The 21,491-nt window shown below is 44.8% G+C and overlaps 1 protein-coding gene across 1 annotated transcript; it reads right to left on the bottom strand.

Moving 5' to 3' along the window:
• Positions 1 to 13,418: 13,418 nt before the first annotated feature.
• On the bottom strand, positions 13,419 to 20,534 carry LOC143825978 (keratin, type I cuticular Ha4-like). Its single transcript, XM_077314437.1, has 7 exons — positions 20,026 to 20,534; positions 18,518 to 18,600; positions 17,077 to 17,233; positions 15,990 to 16,151; positions 15,509 to 15,634; positions 14,435 to 14,655; positions 13,419 to 13,955 (listed from the first exon to the last, which is right to left on the bottom strand). The coding sequence occupies exons 1-7, from the start codon at positions 20,488 to 20,490 to the stop codon at positions 13,652 to 13,654; spliced, it is 1,518 nt and encodes a 505-aa protein (XP_077170552.1). The 5' UTR covers positions 20,491 to 20,534; the 3' UTR covers positions 13,419 to 13,651.
• Between the last annotated feature and the right edge of the window lie 957 nt (positions 20,535 to 21,491).

Here is a 21,491-nt window from a genome sequence, read left to right as displayed (position 1 = left end):
CAAACACATTCTGACTTGCTGGAAACCTTCAACTGCATTGTTATTATTAAAGGTTGCCAAATCTGTCATTCTGTCAACGGCACCTTGTTTTCCATGTCAACCAATCCCAGCTTTTTCTCATGCTCTCTTTGAACAGGGAGCCTCAGTCCTCTGCAAGATTTACACTGCTTTCCATAACTCCTTGCTGATGACTGATTTTCCCTTAGAGGAATCTTAGCCCCAAACCCCTTGCTGACTTGAGCAGAGCTGTACAACTTGCCTTTAACACCTTACCTGGCAGAGATAAGTGGCTGTTGGAAGAGTTGGGAAATTAATTGGAAGAGATGAACATGAAGAGTGTACTAGAGTGAATCTTTCATAGCTGATAGGGTGAATTTTAGATTTAGTTGCGACTTTTGGTTGTTAGGGAGGGCTTGAGTAACTGTCAGGGGAGGGCGGTATATAAATATAATTAATAAAATAAAATAAGTAATAAAAGTGCCTCTCATTTGTGCGATGCATGCTTGCTTGCCTGTGAGGAGATTTTCCAATTATTCTTTGGAATACATTGCCACAAACCACATTGTGAACCTGATTATGGCTTTACAGATGCCGCATTATCTGAGAGGTGGCCTAGAATGAGGCCTTCATCTGAGTTGGGGCCATGATGCAAGAAGAAAGGTGCTCATCTACTCTATGCACACACGCTTACAACAAAAATGCTTTTTGCTCCATTGGGGAAAGCATACAGATCCCCAAACAGCAAGTAACAGTATGGACCTAGAGAAGCAATTTGCAATGAAAAAGTAGCTGGGGGAAGGGGGGGAGAGGCTGCCCTGATTTAATCCTCCTCCTCTCCCTGCTGCCATTTGCACTTCTAAAAACTGAGGGAGATCCTTGTCTGGTTTGTTGAATTCAAGAAGTTTGTTGAATTCAAGTTTGTTGAACTCAAGAAGGATGGACCACCTAAAGCTGTATATAAAGGTAAAGGTATCCCCTGTGTAAACACTGGGTCATGTATGACCCTTGGGGTGACACCCTCTAGCGTTTTCATGGCAGACTCAATACGGGGTGGTTTGCCAGTGCCTTCCCCAGTCATTACCGTTTACCCCCCAGCAGCAAGCTGGGTACTCATTTTACCGACCTCGGAAGGATGGAAGGCTGAGTCAGCCTTGAGCCGGCTGCTGGGATCGAACTCCCAGCCTCATGGTCAGAGCTTCAGACAGCATGTTGCTGCCTTACCACTCTGCGCCACAAGAGGCTCTTTAAAGCTGTATATACTTAGCACTAAAAAGTCTACTAGGCTCCCTCTGATTCTGAATACCGGCATGAAATAAATCAGTTAAGCAAACCTGCAAGCATAGAGGCTTTCCAAGAACCTGGAATGCTTTGGCATTTGGAGCAGAATTAAAGGAAGGAAGAATGCCAGGGTAGGTGAACCAGTCTAGGAAACTTGGAAGGAGGGTTGTAAAGGAACAAAGCCATACTACCTGATCACGAGGAATCCTCCCAGCAGCCAACATGGCACGTTTAGCTTGCCTGGCTGGTTGTAGAACATCCTTACTTCCTTCTTTAATGAAGCAAGGTTTTTAATTATATGCGCAGGGATGTTTAAATTGTTGTTTTTAATAGCTTAGTTGTAGAAGAGTCCTAAATGGAAGAAGGACAATTGGTATTTGTTTGAAATTTCTCTGTCAGCAGCCCCCTAAATTTGGAATGCACTCTTGAGCAAAGCGGAAGTTTTAGCAATTTAAGACTTTGGGTGATATGATTGTTTAGTTTGATTTTTGTTGGAGCACCAGTGTAGCTTCTATCATGTATTAGGGTGGTCATATGGAGAGGGTTTTAAAAAAGGATTCTGATGTTTTTATGAATATTTCATGTGCAGAACTATGAGCTTATTTGGGCCTCTACATGGAGGAGGAAATAAGACACAAATCTACATTTTACACACCAGATTGCCCATCTCAAGACACCAGACTAGGGAAGTTTATACTCCCCACTCATTTCAGATTAATGCATCACAAATGAGACTATTTGTAATGCATGAGTCTATTGATAACCTTAATGAACTGTATCAGGTTTCCCAGCTACCCTGGACCACTGGATTAGCAGTACAATCAGGCAAATTGTAGCTGTTAGGAGGTTTTAATTGGGGGTCTTATTTTATTGCATTGGGACTTGCATGTAACCCACCATGAGCCGGCATACGGAGAGGGGTGGGTCACAAACTGAAAAATAAATAAATATATATATATATAAATTTATAAATAATCCAATGTTTTGTTTACTGGTTCTGAAAATTCTAAATAAATTGATTGACTTCATAGATACTCTGCTTGTCTTACCAATAGAAACCTAAAGCACTTACATCCTTCCTCTGTCCTCCATTTTATCTTCACAACAACCCTGTTAGGAACATTCGTCTGGCCCAAGGCCACCCAGCAAGCTTCCATGGGTGAGTAGGGATTTGACTCTGGGTCCCTGATCTATTTATTACAATAAAATGTATTATACAAAAAGCAAAAAAAAAAAAAAATCACAAAAACAAAATAACTCATCAATTTAACAGTATGTGCTAATTCAATATAAATGAATGTCACTCAACACAGTCATGGTAACCCAGCTCACATAAGAAAAACTAAACTTCCAGAATTCTAGCTTTTAAGTGAAGATGCAGACGATGCAGTTCAGCAGTGGAAGGGAGCTTAATGGCTCTAGGATAAACATCAAGATTTCTACCTCTCTCTATCATTTCAATATCCTCCTTGTGATATTATTCAGAGGATAGTTTTGAGCCAATCGAAGAGTTTGTCATGTGATGTTCTTCCTTTCCAGCTGGACCCAAGCATATTAGGTTGTTGAAAGCAGGGACAAATTTAGAGGCAGGTATCTCATGCTGAGCCTCTTGTGGTGCGGAGTGGTAAGGCAGTAGAAATGAGGCTGGGAGTTCGATCCCAGCAGCCGGCTCAAGGTTGACTCAGCCTTTCATCCTTCTGAGGTTGGTAAAAGGAGTACCCAGCTTGCTCGGGGGTAAACGGCAATGACTGGGGAAGGCACTGGCAAACCACCCCATAATGAGTCTGCCATGAAAATGCTAGAGGGCGTCACCCCAAGGGTCAGACATGACCCAGTGCTTGCACAGAGGATACCTTTACCTTTGCCTTTATCTCATGCTGGGATGTCAGGCTTGAGGCCCCGTCTGTAATTGGCTGCTTACACAACAGCTGAATCAAATGGTACAATTGATTCATCATCATCTGAAATGATGAATGCAAAAATAATCCAGGTTCATAAGTGTCAACCGAATTCCAGTGCTCAGTTTCCTGGTGTTAGTGTATGTCAGTTATTCTTAATGTTTAAGAGCTTCTATAAGCTTAGAGGAAATAAATTGGTTTCTATTTCCTTACATAGGGCACGAATAAATGTAGAGGTACTGCACGTGAAATGTATTGACATTGGGATAAATGATGCATGCAAGCTGTGCATTAGAGCTGTGAAAGAGTACAGATACTCTACGTTAGGATTTCAACATTTCAGTGTTGGAGAGCTGCTGCACTAAAACAGCAGTCCAGCAGCCAATCGGCCTGATACCAGAAGCTAATCATTGCCTTCTGTTGGGTTCCCATTGAGTCCCCAGTCATCGGACCCATTGAAAAAGAATCTCTTTATTGAAAAAGGCAAACCAACAGAAAGCAAGGCTTTTCCTTGCTAAAACTAATGATCAAACATACCAACACACCTTTATGCCTCCCATATGACCCCTCCCCTGATTTGAATCTTGGTGCAACAATTAACATGCCAGGCCCAAAAAACTTCCCAAGCCAGTGTTCTCATGCAAAAGCACACATGATGGCCCCCAGACACCATAGGCATTCCTAAAAAACAACATCAGTGCCACAAGGTCAAAACAATAAAACTTTGCTTTAGGATGCTTTGGGCTGATCCTGCGTTGAGCAGGGGTTGGACTAGATGGCCTGTATGGCCCCTTCCAACTCTATGATTCTATGATTCTCAGGAGCCTGTAACAAGCACTACATAATTAAGTAAAGCAAGAAAATATCACATGATGAGTTCAGTAATACAGGTCATCATGAAAACCACACAACATGGCCAAATCATGAAAGACGTGTCAAGAGCAAAAATAAGTCAAGGAAACATTACATGAGAATAAATGAACATGTAACCAGTGAACATATGAACATGTCAAGGACATGAGAACACATAAGATTGTTGTCACCTTCCTTACTATTCCTTCATTTACACTCAAGGGCAAATTCTAGTATGTCCCTGGGCACCATTTCCAAATATATTTTGCAGGGCATGCAGCTTCCCTACAAACATGTAATTGAAGGAAATAAATTGTTGGGAACTGTTTGCTAATGCAAGTCTGAGAGAGGAATTCAAAACATTTTGGGTGAGCCAGTGAGGGGGGAGGGTACTTAAACATGGACAAAGAGGTAGCCGAAAGGGGAGTAAGACACATATACTAGGTACAACTCTCAAGTGTGATCTGGTTGGAGGGGAATGTACTCATAAGGGGATATCTTTGCCCCTTGAGGCTGCAGAAGCACTGCAATGCTTCAGCTCATGCACAAAAAGTATCCCCCCCCCAAAAAAAACCACTGGAAAACCAATCCACAACATGAATGTGAAGAGAAGGAACATTGACAGGAAAAACTGAAAACATGCAAGTGTATATTGATTGTACCAACTGCATAATTGTTGGAACTGCCACGACACCGGTGAAAACACAGAAAGTGGCTACAGTCTGGAAAATGCCTTTGTATCTCGATTTACTTATGTGAGCAGCCTGAAGCAGGTCTCTGGCCTAAACATATTCTAAATAAAGTGAATACACAATATGTGATCCGAAATATTTGAGGCGGGTCGCCCAGTCCTATGCACTTTTATCCTGACGCAAGTTGGCTTAAGCAAGAACTGCTGCCTAGAAAATGTACTTAAGGCTGCAGTCGTAGCAAAACAATTCCGGAGACTGCATTCGATACACAAGCCTTGCAGGAGCCCCAAGTCCAATCTTGCAGCTTTCTTCCATGTACCATTTACTGCTTATCATGCATGCTGGCCCATCCAGCAAATGTCTTGATAAAGGACCTCTGTTTCCCACTCGAGAGCATACCGGACGCACGGTCATCTGTCAGATGGACTGACTCAGAGGAGTTGTGGCTTCATGGTGGATTGCTGGCAACGCCGGGCCACTCCTTGCAAATGTCTTGCCAAGAGTAGTAGTTTTATGATCCCTTTAACAGGTGTTTGGGTTGTTTGGTATTTGCAGCGCATGCTCACGTGTTGTTGACGCCTGTGTGCTGTTCAGCTAACGTAAACCTCTAATCAGGAGGGGAAAAAGGGCTTTCACCCACTGACAGTTTGGGACTCAGCTTACAGAGCGCCTTTCCCCCTCTCGTGAAAGGGCACAATATTCTAGCAGTGCATTTTGAGTCATCCAAGCCAGTGCAGATTGCCTCAGCTCCATCATCAGTCAAGGGTATTGGCCTAAGTCAGGGGTAGTCAACCTGTGGTCCTCCAGATGTTCATGGACGACAATTCCCATGAGCCCCTGCCAGCAAACGCTGGGGAATTGTAGTCCATGAACATCTAGAGGACCACAGGTTGACTACCCCTGGCCTAAGTGGTAGAGGATCAGTCACGTGAAATGTACACAACTTGTGCACTAAGATCATTTGCTGGTAAATGGTGTAGAGCCAGCTTGGTGTAGTGGTTAGGAGTGTGGACTTCTAATCTGGCATGCCAGGTTCGATTCTGCCCTCCCCACATGCAGCCAGCTGGGTGACCTTGGACTTGCCATGGCGCTGATAAAACTGTCCTGACTGAGCAGGAATCTCAGGGCTCTCTCAGCCTCACCCACCTCACAGGGTGTCTGTTGTGGGGAGAGGAAAGGGAAGGCGACTGTAAGCCACTCTGAGCCTCCTTCGGGTAGGGAAAAGCGGCATATAAGAACCAACTCTTCTTCTTCTTCTTCTAAATTTCACCGGATCAAAAGGAATTGTCAACACCTGTAGGTTTTGCTGCAGTGCAAAGAGTTCTCTCCACTTAGGCCATCAAAATGAAAGAGGAAGAAATGCCCACGCTCATCCATTGAACAGCTAAACCAAAAAGGCTTTTAAAGAAGCTGCCCTTGATCTTTCCTTCATAAAGAAATTGCCTTGTGGAAAACTCCCTTCCTGTTATGATCTTTGTTTCAGTGCCCCGCTGGCTGTAATGGCTGTAATTGCTTTCATCAGAGGCTGAGAAAAGAAAAACAACCCTTTTCTAATGAGATGCATCGCCGGTTCCTTTTAATACATCTTAGAGCAGTGTGGACAACTATTTCTGAATGCCCTGACAGGACAGAGCATACACTGGCAGGGATGCTGAGAGCCACCACAAGCCCTGGCACCAAAATTCCTTCTGGCACCTCCACATGATCCTGATCTGAAACAAACATAACAAAACAAACCACGTGGCTTTCTGTTACTGTTCAACGAGTAAGGAACAAGGACAAGATAAAGCAACAAGGACAAGATATAGATACAGATAACCTTTAATGGCATAAAATTCAAACAAATGCAGTTAACCACAACTACAGATAGGCATCGATTGGTTTTTAACACAGAACAAAGTGCAATTGCAACTTTAGCCAATAAAGCATGATTCTTATCGTTAAGCAGAGCTTGGAGAATTTGCTGTTCATTCCTGCAGTTTGCAGTTCAGCCCCAATTTGCTTATGTAGTCTTGAATTGGGATGTGTTGGCTTCAAAGGATTGGACAGACCAAGATGATGTGGGGGGAGGGTGTCGGGGACATCACAACCCGTATGCCCAGTAGTCCTGTCATTCCTTCCATGAACCCACGGATTTGACAAAAACCATGGAGGAAAAGGCTCTCCGGTTCAGGAATATGGCAAAACCATAACCTTTGAGGGAAAGCCATTTAATATTGCCAGGAGTAGTGCTCTCCTCTTTGCTATGCCTCTCGTGGCCATAAGATGGAACTGCACTAAAAGAAAAATGAATTGAAATGCACTTGCTGAATGCAGGGTGATTCCAGCTTCAAACTGGTCCTCAAACCTACTTAGGCCTGGGGGATTTTGTACCCCAGCAGGAGCCCTGTGACGTGGTATAGATCTGTAGGCCGTGCTCATATTGTGCCCAAGCTGTTCGTAGTGCTGTACAATAACTCTATTGCTCTAGTAATCGAATAATGATGATCAGATCCTGCTTTGCAATGGAAGGCTGCAATTAACTTAATATCCTGTATTGGACAAAAGTGCTATATGCTATAGCAAGGAGCTGAGCCTCTATGTAGAAGCAGTGGTACAATGTGTCATTTGATTGAGCTTCAGCTGATTGGTCATCATCCATCCCAATACTGCTTTCAGACCAATTATATGCAAAGCAGAATTCATTGTTGGCAGCATATTTATGGCATCTTATTCCAGGGTGTAAACTGCACGGAGCTTTTATTCCAACCCCCGATCGATTCAGTCCCTGTCCTCTACACAGAATGCGATTTCCGTTTGGATTTGGGGCGATTTAAATTTTCCTTCTGCAGCAAGAAGGATTGATCCAAAGTGACCCTGCCTTTATTGTGTGATATCTTAGAGTGCTTTTAATCCTGAATATATTATAAAATTGCATTGTTTTGAATCGGGGCTCTCCTCCATGGTGGAGGACCCGTGATTGGCCACAGGTGGTCATGTGACGAATTTGCCTTAAAGGGGAAGCCCCTAATTTTTCTCTACTGCTGTCGGTCCTGGATTTTTCCTCCCTCCTCTGCCTTTTTCGATCCTCTCCCCCTCCCCTCCAAGAAAAGAAAGAGGCTCCCTGCCTGGCTCCTCTCCCCCCCCTTCAAGAAAAGAAAGAAAGAGGCTTGGGCCCCCCCCCCCACCTTCTGAGCCTCCCTAACCACGTGCAGAAGACTTTCCTGTTTCAATGGGGAGGGGGATGGAGAGGAAGATCCAAGTTCAAAGCGATCTGAATTCAACAGGATTGACAATGGAATAAACAAAGTAAGTGCAGACTCTGCCCAGATCTCTATGTGATCTCATTAAGATGAGGCCATGAGGGGACTTTGTGGTACCCTGCAGCACAACTCCCAGCAGTCTTGGAATAAGTTATCCAACATCATCTTCAGCTACAGAGGGCCAGAATCACCAGCATGCATTTCTTCAGTCCTCATTTCAGCCAGCCACGTAAGAAGGCTACCACGGTTGGTGATACTGAAATCTGCAGAAGGGCCCAGGAATATCAGCAGGATTTTACTCCGCCTGTCTTTTTTCCTAGCAAAGGTTACCCATCATGTCCAAGGCAGTTTCTGTCCCCAAACCAGGCAGAAAGCAAAATTTAAATAGCTCTAGATAACCAGCCGCATCCTAAAAAGCCAGGTATTGCCTTTTCCTAAACCCAGCCAGGCAGACCCTTTTGGATCAGGAGTCATTGAGACGTGGCAATAACCCTGTCTTCACACCCTTTTTTCCAGTCAGAATTTCAACTCCTTACTGCTCACAGGTATATACAGTAGATTCAAATGGGTCGCCGTGTTGGTCTGAAGTAGCACAATAAAACCAGAGTCCAGTAGCCCCTTGAAGACCAACAAAGATTGATTCAGGGCGTGAGCTTTCGAGTGCAAGCACTCTTCGTCAGACTATGATCTTCTAGTGTGAGTGGAATGCATTTTTCTAATAATTTTTTGGTGGTGCCATCAATTGCCTACCTCTGCATAGCAGCCCTGAGATTCCTTGGTGGTCTCCCATCCAAATACTCCCCACAACCAATCCTGTTTAATTCCTGAGCTCATGTGATCTCGCCTGGCCTGAGAAACTTCTCTTGTTCCTGAGTACATTGGGGCAGCAGCAGAAAATTCATAGCAATTCAGTGTTTCTGCAAACATTTCAGAGCTCTAAAGGATCATATCAGAGTTTCAGAGAGAAAAATCAATCACTCTTAAGGAGGGAGGGTGCATGTTTGTCCCATGGTTAGGTGTTGTCTTCAAACCAGATAAACGCAAACTAGGCTTTGAGTCCTCCTCAGCAAGCCCAAACAACCAGCATAGTACATGAGTGCCAGATAAGCCTTTAATTACCTTAAAAATGATGTAATGTGAATGTCTTATAGTTGGTGATGTGTAAACCAGAGTGTCAAGAAGAAGAATTGTTCCATGCTTGCCAGTGAGTGATTAAGCGAAAAGTTCACACATTTCATGATTTGTTTATACTAGCGCAGAGGCATGGATTAGATCAGTTGTGTATTAGTAACTTGATGTAGTGGTTGCCAGTGGCGGCTTCTAATCTCCTCCGCTTGCAGCCAGCTATGTGACCTTGGGCTCGCTACAGCCCTGATAATGCTGCCCTCACAGAGCAAGCAATATCCGGGCTCTCTCGTGCTCACCTCCCTCGCAGGGTCTCTCTTGTGGGGAGAGGAAAGGGAAAGTCATTGTAAGCTGCTTTGAGACTCTTTCTGGTAGAGTTTGGGCTGTGAGAACGGTAGAGCATGTATGCACTAAATAATAAAGGAATTATTTTTAATTAGGACACAATTTAAATTGGCATATTAGCAGCTCATCTCAGACATCATAATGCCTTATTGCAAGCCAGCTGTTATGTTCAGAGCAAAAATGCTGCTGCAGACCTCTCATTTTTGGCTCTGAAGAGCATATTGGTCTTCTGAAACCTTCAAGAACATATCGGTCTTCTGAAACTTTCAAGAGCATATCGGTCTTCTGAAACCTTCAAGAGCATATCGGTCTTCTGAAACCTTCAAGAGCATATCGGTCTTCTGAAACCTTTTTATCTGAGACCTCGAAACAGCTGAATCTTCTTATCTCAGGCCATGCACATTGTTTTTCTTAGCACAGACATATTCTACCAACTGCAGTGCCACAGTCTGGGAGGGTAATACCAGCCTATAGTTTAAGGCATTGTTGTTATGGTGCTTGCCTGCTATTCATTATGTCTTCATTTTAAAAAATCTGCTTTCTTAGGCAATTAGAATGTATAGAAAAGTTTTGTTATTTGTTCAAGGCCATTGGAATAACATGTGCCATAAAACCATCACAATAATTGGTCTCTGGTAAAAGGAACTGAAACCACAAATTGTGTGTCAAATGAAAACAGACCACCTTGTAAAACATTAACACACAAAACCTTGCCATTGTGCACTAAGGCTATTTGCTCCTCCTTGTGTTTAGAGAGTGTGTGGGCCCAGGGTGGGGTGAGTGTGTGTGTGTCACGCATACTTCTTATGCTGTTGTGCAAGACCTATTCATACAGTTATCTGTAGCATAACTCCCTAACATTTTCAGCCCTAGTCCAAATATGTATAGGGCTTAACTGTATGCAGAGTTATTCAGGAGCCCTGCAGAGCTGGCGAGTGATTGCACTGTCGCCCTTCCACCGGACTGAAAAGCCGGCAGTGAACTGTAGAACTGTTGTCTTGATTGCTTTTTTTGCCAGACAAAGCAGAAATGAACTGTTGTCAATATCTTGTGTCTTCTTTGACCTCCAGCAAGTTTTTGCTGCCGAGACAGACGCCATCACCTTGATCCAGCAGTTGCACTTGAAAGGTGATGGCTGTTCACCGTTGTTGGTGAGAAGGCAGCTCCTCCACCCCTAAGTTGCCGGTTGAATGGCTGCCCACGATTCTCCCCATGCCTCTGTTGGCATAAATTCAGGAGTCAGATCTACCATCATGGCTTGTCTTTTTTGAGAACCTCTGAATTCTGGCCTGATTACATGTTAATATAGTAAGAATTTGCCCTGGATTTGCGAGTTCTTCTGGCTTGGGTGGATCACTTCTTTCAGATTAAAAGAATTTGTGGTTGATTTCTGAGATCTAAGTAGGTTCTCTGCTATATTGTGCCTTTGCAGAAACCATAGAGCAGGGGTAGTCAAACTGTGGCCCTCCAGATGTCAGACTACAATTCCCATGAGCTCCTGCCAGCGTTCACTGGCAGGGGCTCGTGGGAATTGTAGTCCATGGACATCAGGAGGGCCACAGTTTGACTACACATGGCTGATTTTTAACCCAGATGGATCCTGAAGATCTCTGGGAATTACAACTGGTCTCCACGCTATAGAGATCAGATCCCCTGGAGAAAATGGCTGGTTTGGAGGGTACAAACAAAATCCACACCCAAGCAAAAAGGAAAGGCACAAAAATGTGTGCGGAAATCATGAAGTAAACTGAAGCAGCATGAGTCCAGAACCAACAACAGTAAATCATAGAATCATAGAATCATAGAGTTGGAAGGGGCCATACAGGCCATCTAGTCCAACCCCCTGCTTAACGCAGGATCATCCCAAAGCATCCTAAAGAATCCTAAACCCATGTGGAAAAGCCTTTTGCTTCTGGTGAAGGATCTGTGTACTTGCTTTAAATTCCAGCAGAAATTTTTTGATAGTCCTGAACTCATGTTGATATGCTCTAATTTGTTCCAGGGTTACTGCTGTTTCTTCCAGCCTGGCTCAGGTCTACCAGTTCAGAACTTTCTTCCAAGAAACTGACTTTCAACACCATTTTTAAATGCCCTCTTCTTGGAGGGAACTGCCATTTTCAGTTGGCCCAAGCTGACTTCCAGCCATGCTGCTAGGGAATATCCCATGCAAAATTTGGCATGGAATAGCTTTCGGCACGCAAAAGTCGAGAACTGCGGCAGTCAGGCTGCATGTAAATCAACAGAGGAGAATTACATGGAAAATAATACAATAAATAATATCTTTGAAACATAAAGGCTCAGGTTGGAATTGAAACAGCTGAAGCACAATGAAAAGCAACAGCCATGCTACTGCTCAAGCAGAAGCATCTAGCTGGTTAGAATCAAGGGGAAGTCAAAATTGGAGTTTTGCTCTAAGCACCTACATCCATCTTTTTGGTCCAAACTGCTTGTTAGGTAATGGGCCAATCATTAACCTTTAATGTGTGAATCCCAAGGCCAGATTTTCCATTTCATTGTCACCAGTGGTCAGGATTTCTTTGAAGGCTACTCCAAGATGGGGCCATGCCTCAGCAGCAGAATGCCTGGGATTCTTGCTCCATTCGCCAGCATCTCTGGTTAAAAAGACCAGCTAGCTGGTGACACAATCTGCAGCCTGTCAGAGTTCATAGTACCGACGTGACCAATAGTTTGGCTCGTGTGTGGACCCATTTTGAAACCTTTGGGAAGTAGAGTTCTGATCATGTCATTCAAAACGCTGAACAGCACTTCAGCTCCCTCTTGTGCTTATGCATGGGTACCAAATTCTGACCGAAATGTTATACTTCGGGTTTGTTTTGCTTTGCTACATTCTAATTTCAAGATGTATTTTTGGCTCCTGACTCATGTGCAACCAAACAGCTGTTGTACAACCAAACAGACTCATGTACAACCAAACAGCCATGTGATTCTGATTACTTTCTACTGCTGGCATCCCCAGTGGACACCATGGTGTTTCCCAGCACCTTTCCTGGGACCCAACCAGCATTTTTAGATAGTGGGCAGGGCTAGGTAGGTTTCTGACTGAGCATTGGACATTTGATCGGCTTTGATTGCCTTTAAATAGGTTGCTTTGGTGGCGGCAGCCACCATAGCACAAGAATCTTTACCGTGTGGTTAAAGGTGAGCTGCGACAGCCGTTTGTGACCGACCCTTCCTCCTATGGGAGCCATTTTGGGGTTGCACCCACCCCACTGTATCAGGATTCCAAAGGCTCCAAAATGTTGGGGACATCTTCTGATTCTTTCTGGTAGAGAAAAGGAGGGTATAAAAATAACTCTTCTTCCTCTTCTTCTACCACACTCTGTATCTTTACAAGGTGGTTACACTCACAGGTTTGGAGCATCGAGAGGTATCCTGATGGTTACGACTGTAACTCAGATGTTTTAGTGTTATATGCATGAAATAGCTTTGCATCCTCTGACTTTCCAGGGGTGTATCCGGTTTCTTTAGTAAGTGCCTGGTGTCGCAGAAAAACTCTTTCAGCAGCAGGTGGCACCAACACCTAAGGATGTGCGGAATTCATCACTTGAAACTGATGTGGAATCTCTGCAAGCAGTATCACATGGGCACGCTAAAGCAGGGGTAGTCAACCTGTGGTCCTCCAGATGTCCATGGACTTCAATTCCCATGAGCCCCTGCCAGCATTTGCTGGCAGGGGCTCATGGGAATTGTAGTCCATGGACACCTGGAGGACCACAGGTTGACTACCCCTGCTCTAAAGGGCAGGAATGTTGAAGTGCAGTTGTAAATATATCATTTGATTCAGATTACGAGCTATGGACACACACCTCTACAAATATGGTGAATGTTGAACAACTGAGCTCTGGCACAGGAAACTGGTTCCAGGACTAAGCCTTTGTTCAAAGGCAGTGATTTCATTGTAAATGCCGTTTCTGATGGTCTTGAACCCTATAATAAATGACGACACTTCAGAAAGCATCTTTTATTCTTAAACCAGAAAACAAAAGTTTGTGAAGAATGAACCAGAGAGGCCTCCTGGAATCCTAGAAAGCACCAAAGCAGCAGGGAACGGAAGGACCACCTTATCAGAGTTGCCTTGCATAATACATTTAATCTTAGCATGACTCTTAGCGGTTTTCTAAGCAAAGGATAGGAGTCTGTAATCTCTTTGTTACTCTAGTTCATGTCCTTGATGCCTTTTGATTTTATATCTGAGATTTCACATGTGACAGATCTTCGTGGTGATCCGAGGGCCAGGTGGGCATGGCCCACAGGGTGGTGGGCAGACAGGGCCACATGGGGCAGAGGGGTGGGGGGGACAGGGCATAGGGCCACATGGAACACAGACTGGCCCACAGAGATTGACGCAGGGGAGACCCATATTGGGTTCAATCATCTGCACCATTGGTTTGCACTCTGGCGGACAGACGGGGGCACAGACTGTTTCTGGCACACAAACCGGCCGACAGACAGACGAGCGGGTGGCAGTCATGTGCTCAGGGTCACATGGTTGATTGGGGAGCCTGGAGAGAAACAAAACATCAATTTAGGGGAGGCCATCAGTTAATTTAAAAAGTAAAACACCCAACAATACCCATGTCTAAAAGTTAAATCTCTGAGGGGGGAAGGGAATATAAATGCAGCCAGATCCACTGTGAGACGGCTTTGTTACAGGAATGCATTTGGGTCAGATTATTGCCTCACACTGCTTCCCAAGTCAGACTGGACAGGCTATTGCTGAATAAATGAATATTTCATAGAGAAGAACCTTAGTCTGTAATTAGGACCAGGATTAGCTCAGAAGTAGGGAAAAGACAGGTGCTGCTAGGACCCCAAAGCACCCCTATATGCCTCTGTGAAATGTGATGAATTCCATAGGCATCAATGGAAGTTCCTTCCTAACAGATGTGCTTAGGATCAGAACAGACAGGGGGTGAAACAAACCAAGCGGCAACTAAATCCCCACTAGGCTGTGCCTTCTGCCATCCATTTCTGCACGTACTTGCAGTCTTCCCCTTCCAGCATGTTGCGGTAAGTGGTGATCTCGCAATCCAGCCGGGCTTTCTCATCAAGGAGGGTCTTGTACTCGCAGTTCTGGCGCTCAATGTCGCAGCGGATTTCGGCCAGCTGGGCTTCCACGTTACTGATCAGGCACTGGAGCTGAGAAAGCTGGTTGCAGTAGCGAGACTCGGTTTCTTGCAGTGTGTCTTCCAGAGCTGCTTTCTGTGGGTGGGAGTTGGTAGAGAAGGGGAAGGATTTTATCACAACTTGTCATCTGTTATCTGAGGAGGCCTCATTGGTGTGAGTTGTCAGAAGCCTTCAGATTCTTTTGAGCTTGTCTTATAGTGGCGATCCCCAACCTATGGGCCGCAGACCACATGTGGTCCATTGACTAATTGGAGGTGGGCCCCAAAGGACGCCTTCTCCCCCCCCCCCCGGCCCTTTACTTCATCCCCCTGGCCCTTTACAACACACTTCGGGTGTCCTTGTCTCCCATCACTCCCAGATGGGACTATCTTGTTGCAGAGAAACAAGCTCAGGGTTCCCATTGATTTGTCATTGTCATGAGTTAAAATTTCCATGAAAATAAAAGGTTCCTTATGTTCATTGTTGTGGTGTGTCTGTACCTTATTTTGAAGGGATGTTTAAACATTACCATAGTGACCAGAGTCAGAGAGCGTTAGGGCAGTGGTTGAGAGTGGAGGAGTAAACTACCCCCCCACACACATACACACCGGGCCTCAGTAAAATTGTCAAGCATTGAGTGGTCCCCGGTGATAAAAAGGTTGGGGACCACTGTCTTATAGCATACAACAGCATGAGACACAGGACGTGTGAGTGGTGTAACACTCAGGTCAGTTCTGTGCTGACTGCGTATTTTTAAAGGACACAATGAGGTTGCTATTGCAGAAGAAATGGGCTCAAGATATTTGGTCAACATAGGATTTGCTACAAGACCAGGCTTACGGATTTGTCTCTGTGCTCTTTAGAAGAACTCTTCAGAAGCAAGACACACATTCTGCAAATGACTATTTGACAAACAGGGATGGCTTGAATATTCCGAATCCATATTTACCATGCTCTGCTGAGCCTGCATATCAATTTCTAGGGCCTGAACACAACGTCTGGTCTCGATGATCTCTGACTGGCAGCATTGCAGTTGTTCTCCACTGGATGTCACTTCTCTGTTTAGCTCTTCCATCTGAAAAAGCCCCCAAGAAGAAGAGTTGATTTTATACCTTGTTTTTTTCCTGCCAGAAGGAGTCTCACGGCATTTTACAGTCACCTTCCCTTCCTCTCCCCACAACAAGCACCCTGTGAGGTAAGTGGGGCTGAGAGAGCCCAGGTGTTATTGCTCTGGGAGAGCAGCACCATCAGAGCGGTAATGGGCCCAAGGTCATCCAGCTGGCTGCATGTGGGGGAGTGGGAAATCAAATCCGACTTGGCAGATTAAAAGCCAGTGCTCTTAACCTCTACACCAAGGAGGAAGGGAGAAATCAGCAGAACAGTCACCAAAAGAAACTGGTCTGGTCTGCATTGACTTAAGGGACACACACCTGTGTACAGTACCAATCCTCGACTTCCTGCCGATTTTTTTGAAGATCAGCCTCATACTGGCATCGCATCTCATCCAGGACCTTGTTGAGGTTGCAAGATGGAGCGGCATCCACCTCAACATTGATGCGATCCCCAAGCTGGGAGCGGAGGGCACTGGATTCCTAGAAGAAGAAGAGGAAGTTTTAATACTCTTTATCCCTTCACCACTTCTACAGGGCTTGCAAGACAGAGCTGTTCTACCAGGCCTATGGTTGAGGCCAGTCGCAACACCACTAACATTAGAAGCTCTGCCTGACCCCACCAGACTGAAAATCTTCACCTCTGAATATCTCCCCCACCAATAAAGCACACCGGTCAATTTTAATTATTTAATACTGTATTATTTTAGAATTTTTAATTTTAATGGATTGTAGAATTGTTTGTGACTGTTACTAAAATTGTGAGTTTTATTGGGATTTGTTATTACATGAAGTGTGTAATCTGAGTTTCCAACGACAGGGCAGAATATAAATCTCATAATGAATGAATGAATGAATGAATGAATGAATGAATGAATGAATGAATGAATGAATGAATGAATGAATGAATGAATGAATGAATGAATGAATATCCTGCTTTTCTCTACCCTAAGGACTCTCAAAGCAGTTTACAATTCCATTCCCTCCCCCTTCTCACAAGAGACACTTTGTGAGGTAGGTAGGGCTGAAAGAGCTCGGAGAGAACTGGCAAGAGGGCCAGGGCCACCCAGAAGGAGTAGTGGGGAATTAAATATGGCTCTCCAGATTACAGTCTGCCACTCTTAACCACAACTACATGAGGAAAAGGAAAATTGATGGGCAAAAGGGACTGTCTTTCATTTTGCAAACAAGTATCCAGAAGGAAAAGAACTGCTGAATTTGTTTCTTCTACTAATCACCATTGGATATACTTGGACATGAGAAAAAATTTGTTCTGAAGAGTTTCATTCATGCTGTTTGGTCAAGATCCTGGAGCTCAATGTATGCACAGCTGGTGAACAGAGAGTGTTCCGCGCCTCATGTTTTAGCCGCTCTTCTGTCCTTGGTGCTGCTAATGTTTCATCCATACCTCCTCGTGGTTTTTCTTCAGGCACATCATCTCCTCAGTCAGGGACTCAAGTTGGGCTTCCAGGTCAGCTCTGCACAGAGTCAAGTCATCCAGAACTCTGCGGAGACCAGTGATGTCAGACTCATCCCGCTGACGAAGACTGAGTTCGTAATCATACCTTCGATAAGATGGCAGATGTATAATTACAATACAATTGAGACAACAAAATATGAAACTTGGAAAGGAAGAACTGAGCATAAATCCCTGATCTGTTATGGCAGGGGTAGTCAAACTGCGGCCCTCCAGATGTCCATGGACTACAATTCCCAGGAGCCCCTGCCAGCATTCGCTGGCAGGGGCTCCTGGGAATTGTAGTCCATGGACATCTGGAGGGCCGCAGTTTGACTACCCCTGTTTATGGATCCAGAGGGTCATTAAAATAAATGTTTGCCTTAAACACATCCACTGAAATTCTAGGACTCTTCACTGCTATTGAGGTCAACCTTTCTTAACCTATGTTGCTCATGGTGAGAAAGAATAAAAGTATTGTTTACCTGTTCTAATTTTTATTGGTAAGAACCTTATGGTCATGGAATACCTAAATCATTTCCAGCATATTCAAGGTGATAAATTACACTAATACAGTGTTTGAATATTTATTCTTGTGCAGTGTTTGATCACAGCCAACAAAGGGCAAGGGTGACCAAACAATGGCTCTCCAAATGTTCATAGACTACAGTTAATATGAGATCCTGCTGATTGACCATATTGGCAGGGACTCATGGCAACTGTAGTCCATGGGCATCTGGAGAGCCACAATTTGGCCACCCCTGCCCTAGGGTCTTCAAGGCAAGAGTTGGTTTGCTATTGCCTGTTACTGCAACCCTAGAACTTTTGGTGGTCTCCCATCCAAGTTCTAACCTGGACCACCTCTACTTAGCTTCCAGGATCTGATGAGATCAGGCTACCCTGCAGCCATCCAGGTGAAGGCTTGGGGGGGGGGGGTTAAAGTATTGTAAAGGGGGGTAAAACATCAGGCATGACAATCAGTTGTGGAGGTGATTCCCTAAAGAGGATGTCTATGTCTGCATATATGAAATATATTTTCAGTCCTACATGTTTTCACTTGGAAGAATATTCATTAACACACGTTGAAGTGTTTATAATGGAATATCTCTATTTTCCAAAATGTTTCAGACCCTTACAAAATAGACACCCCCCCCCCAAAAAAAAAACAAAACTTCCAGCATAATTTGTTTGGGAAAATTTGCCGTGGGAATCCCTAATTTATTCCATTCAGTGCCCACAATTTTCATCCTGATTTTCGCACCTATTCTGGCACCCTGTTGGTGAGCTCTTTTGGGAATCATCATGGTGCATTACTGACATTAATGCCACTGAGGGCAAGGACACTGTTGCCTGATGAATGAGAGCACGAGATCTTCCCCATTGATAATCTTACTTGGTGCAGTAGTCATCTGAAGCCATTTTGAGATTGTCAATATCAAGGCACAACCTTGCATTTTCAGCCTTAGTGCAGCAAATCTGAAAAGCAAGAAAGCAAAATGTAAATTTTCACCCACAGAGATGGAGGGCATAAGGCAAAGACAGGGGGGCAGTTGGAGGGACAAGGGAATCATAGAATCATAGAATCATAGAGTTGGAAGGGGCCATTCGGCCATCTAGTCCACCCCCCTGCTCTACACAGGATCAGCCCAAAGCATCCTAAAGCATCCAAGAAAAGTGTGTATCCAACCTTTGCTTGAAGACTGACAGTGAGGGGGAGCTCCCCACCTCCTTAGGCAGCCTATTCCACTGCTGAACTACTCTGACTGTGAATTTTTTTTTCCTGATATCTAGCCTATATCGTTGTACTAGTAGTTTAAACCCATTACTGCGTGTCCTCTCCTCTGCAGCCAGCAGAAACAGCATCCTGCCCTCCTCCAAGTGACAACCTTTCAAATACTTAAATACTTTAATACTTAAAGGAACAAACATTTGGATATATCCTCATTAGTAAAGCTGCTTTTTAAAAGCAAAGCTACAGCTAATCCAGCCTTTCTCAACCTTTTTACTGTTGGGAAACTCCTGAAACATTCTTCAGGCTTTGAGAAGCCGCAGAAGTGGCATAATTGTGCAGAATATGATTAGGAAACATAGCTGTGTACATGCCTACCTGGGACCCCCCCTCCCACCCTTCCAGGCCCATCACTGGCCATCTTTGAAGGGGTGGATCAACATGACCATACATTCTCATATCACCTGATAAATGATGAAAAATTATAAAATATATATAAAAATTAATTAATTACCACCGATTCAGGAAACCCTTCCAGGTCCATCAAGAAACCCCAGGGTTTCACGAAACCCTGGTTGAGAAACCCTCATCTAATCTCTCAAATTAGGCTCAGTGGAAAAGCAATTATCAACAAGAGATGAGCTAGGTGTTCTTTAGTAGAAAGTGCCATCAATTCACAGCTAACTTATGGCAACCCCATAGGACTGGGGTGGCCAAACTGTGGGTCTCCAGTTGTCCATGGACTACTGCCACCTAGTTCATGGACATCTGGAGAGCCCCAGTTTGGCCACCTCTGCCATAGGATTTTCAAAGCAAGAGACACATAGAAGTAGCTTCCTGTTGCCTGCCTCTGTGCAGCAATACCTAGACTTCCTTGATGGTTTCCCATCCAAACATGAACCAAGGCTTCACTTCCAAGATCCAAAGTGTTCAGGCTAGCCTGCCTAGATGTCTGACTCTTTACTAATTGGCAATGTATGTCATTCACATACACTTCCCGTGAACCTCCTGTCTGGGAACAAGCAAAAGAAAAGGTCCGTGGTCTAGCCTTGTATGGCAATCCTTATTTCCTTGCCATGCGAATCTTCAGTTAGAACTTTCCCACTCTAATTGTTCTCGAAAAGCTTTGATGCAGAACTATATTGGGCTATTGAAGGCCCCACGGCTATTACCTGCTGCTGGAGCTCATCGATGCTGCAGTGGAAAGGCTTGAAGTCGGTGCAGACGTAAGCATTTTCACCCTCGTACCATTCTCGGATCTTGCCTTCCAGCTGAGCGTTCTCCTGTTCCAGGCAGCGTACCCTTTCTAGGTAGTTGCCCAGGCGGCTGTTCAGGAACTCCATGGTTTCCTTTTCATTGCAATTGAGGATGCCCTGATCATGCCCAAGAGGGTGGCAGTTCAGAGGGCGAGCTGGCGGTGGGATGCAGGGCGGTGGGACGCAAGTGGAGCCCCCCAGATTGGCAGTGGGATGGCCAGTTGGACGGCCCGGAGTGGGCAGGCACCCGCTGGATCGCTGAGGAGGAAGGCAGCTTCCAGGACGGCAGTTGACCGAGACAGCACTGCTCGGCCGGCAATTTGGTGTCACCTTGCAGGGACCCCTGAGGGACCCACAGGAGTGACTCGAAGTGGCAGCCATAGAGGAGAGGGAAGCAAGTTTTCAGATTCAGCTAGAAGTCCCAAGTTGTTCAAGTCTGACAGCCACTTTTGTTGCTGGAGCTTTTTTATACCATGAGCACTGGGTGTGAGCTCCCCTTTATGAGGCTTTCTCCTGCTTAATGTTTGGGATGATTTGCTCAGTGGCCTTTTCATTATTCTGCTCTATACGTGCGTTTCTTTGCTCATAACGTCTCCCTCATACCCTTGGCTTGCAAAATCAGGACTCCTCTGAATGGCTGTCCCTGTAATGATAGTTTTACAATGCATCATCAAAGCAGCTTCTTAGCATCAAACACTGGTCTTCAATAGCTGGGCGTGGGCACGCTGGTTGACATTATGGGCTTCGCATTTTTCAGTTGGATTGGTATCTCTTTCTTCCCCTGTCCCTTCCTTTCCCCGGCCTGCTTTGAGCCAACAGAAAGCTGACATTCCAAACTGTTCCTTGTGACCGCAGTGCACAAAGGAGGTTGTGTGGAGCAATGCAATTTCCCCACATGGATAAAATGGCTCCTGGGTCCAATTACAGCTTAATCAAAGATGTGAGATGATTACCTCCCACCCACCCCCCACCCCCCATTCCATCAGGGAGAGGTAACGGATGGCTTTCACACAAATGTGACAACTAATAACCAACTGAATTGGGCTAGAATTGCAAAGAAACACAACTAAAAATAATTAGATGCAATGGGGTAGTCAAACTGCGGCCCTCCAGATGTCCATGGACTACAATTCCCAGAAGCCCCTGCCAGTATTCGCTAGCAGGGGCTTCTGGGAATTGTAGTCCATGGACATCTGGAGGGCCGCAGTTTGACTACCCCAGTGCAGAAAACGGTATTACATAAGTCGAAGACTATGCAGCAGGAGAATAATACATACAACAAACAGATTATAGTGGTCTCGTTTGCAGTCCCATTCTTTTATAAAAGCACCATCCTGAACCATTCTATACAGCCCTATTACGTTTATAGAACAGCTCTTTTG

The sequence above is a fragment of the Paroedura picta genome, chromosome 16 (assembly GCF_049243985.1).
Source record: "Paroedura picta isolate Pp20150507F chromosome 16, Ppicta_v3.0, whole genome shotgun sequence".
NCBI classification, from domain to species: Eukaryota; Metazoa; Chordata; class Lepidosauria; order Squamata; family Gekkonidae; genus Paroedura; species Paroedura picta.
Note: the sequence above shows the minus strand (reverse complement) of the source record. Positions and strands in the feature narration are given on the sequence as shown.

Coding starts and splice junctions, on each gene's coding strand:
- LOC143825978 (XM_077314437.1), bottom strand. CDS start 20,490: ATGGCTGCCACTTCGAGTCACTCCTGTGGGTCCCTCAGGGGTCCCTGC. Junction 15,635..15,989: donor AGGATTGGTACTGTACACAG/GTGTGTGTCCCT, acceptor GGGCTTTTTCAG/ATGGAAGAGCTAAACAGAGA. Junction 13,956..14,434: donor CTGGAAGGGGAAGACTGCAA/GTACGTGCAGAA, acceptor GTTTCTCTCCAG/GCTCCCCAATCAACCATGTG.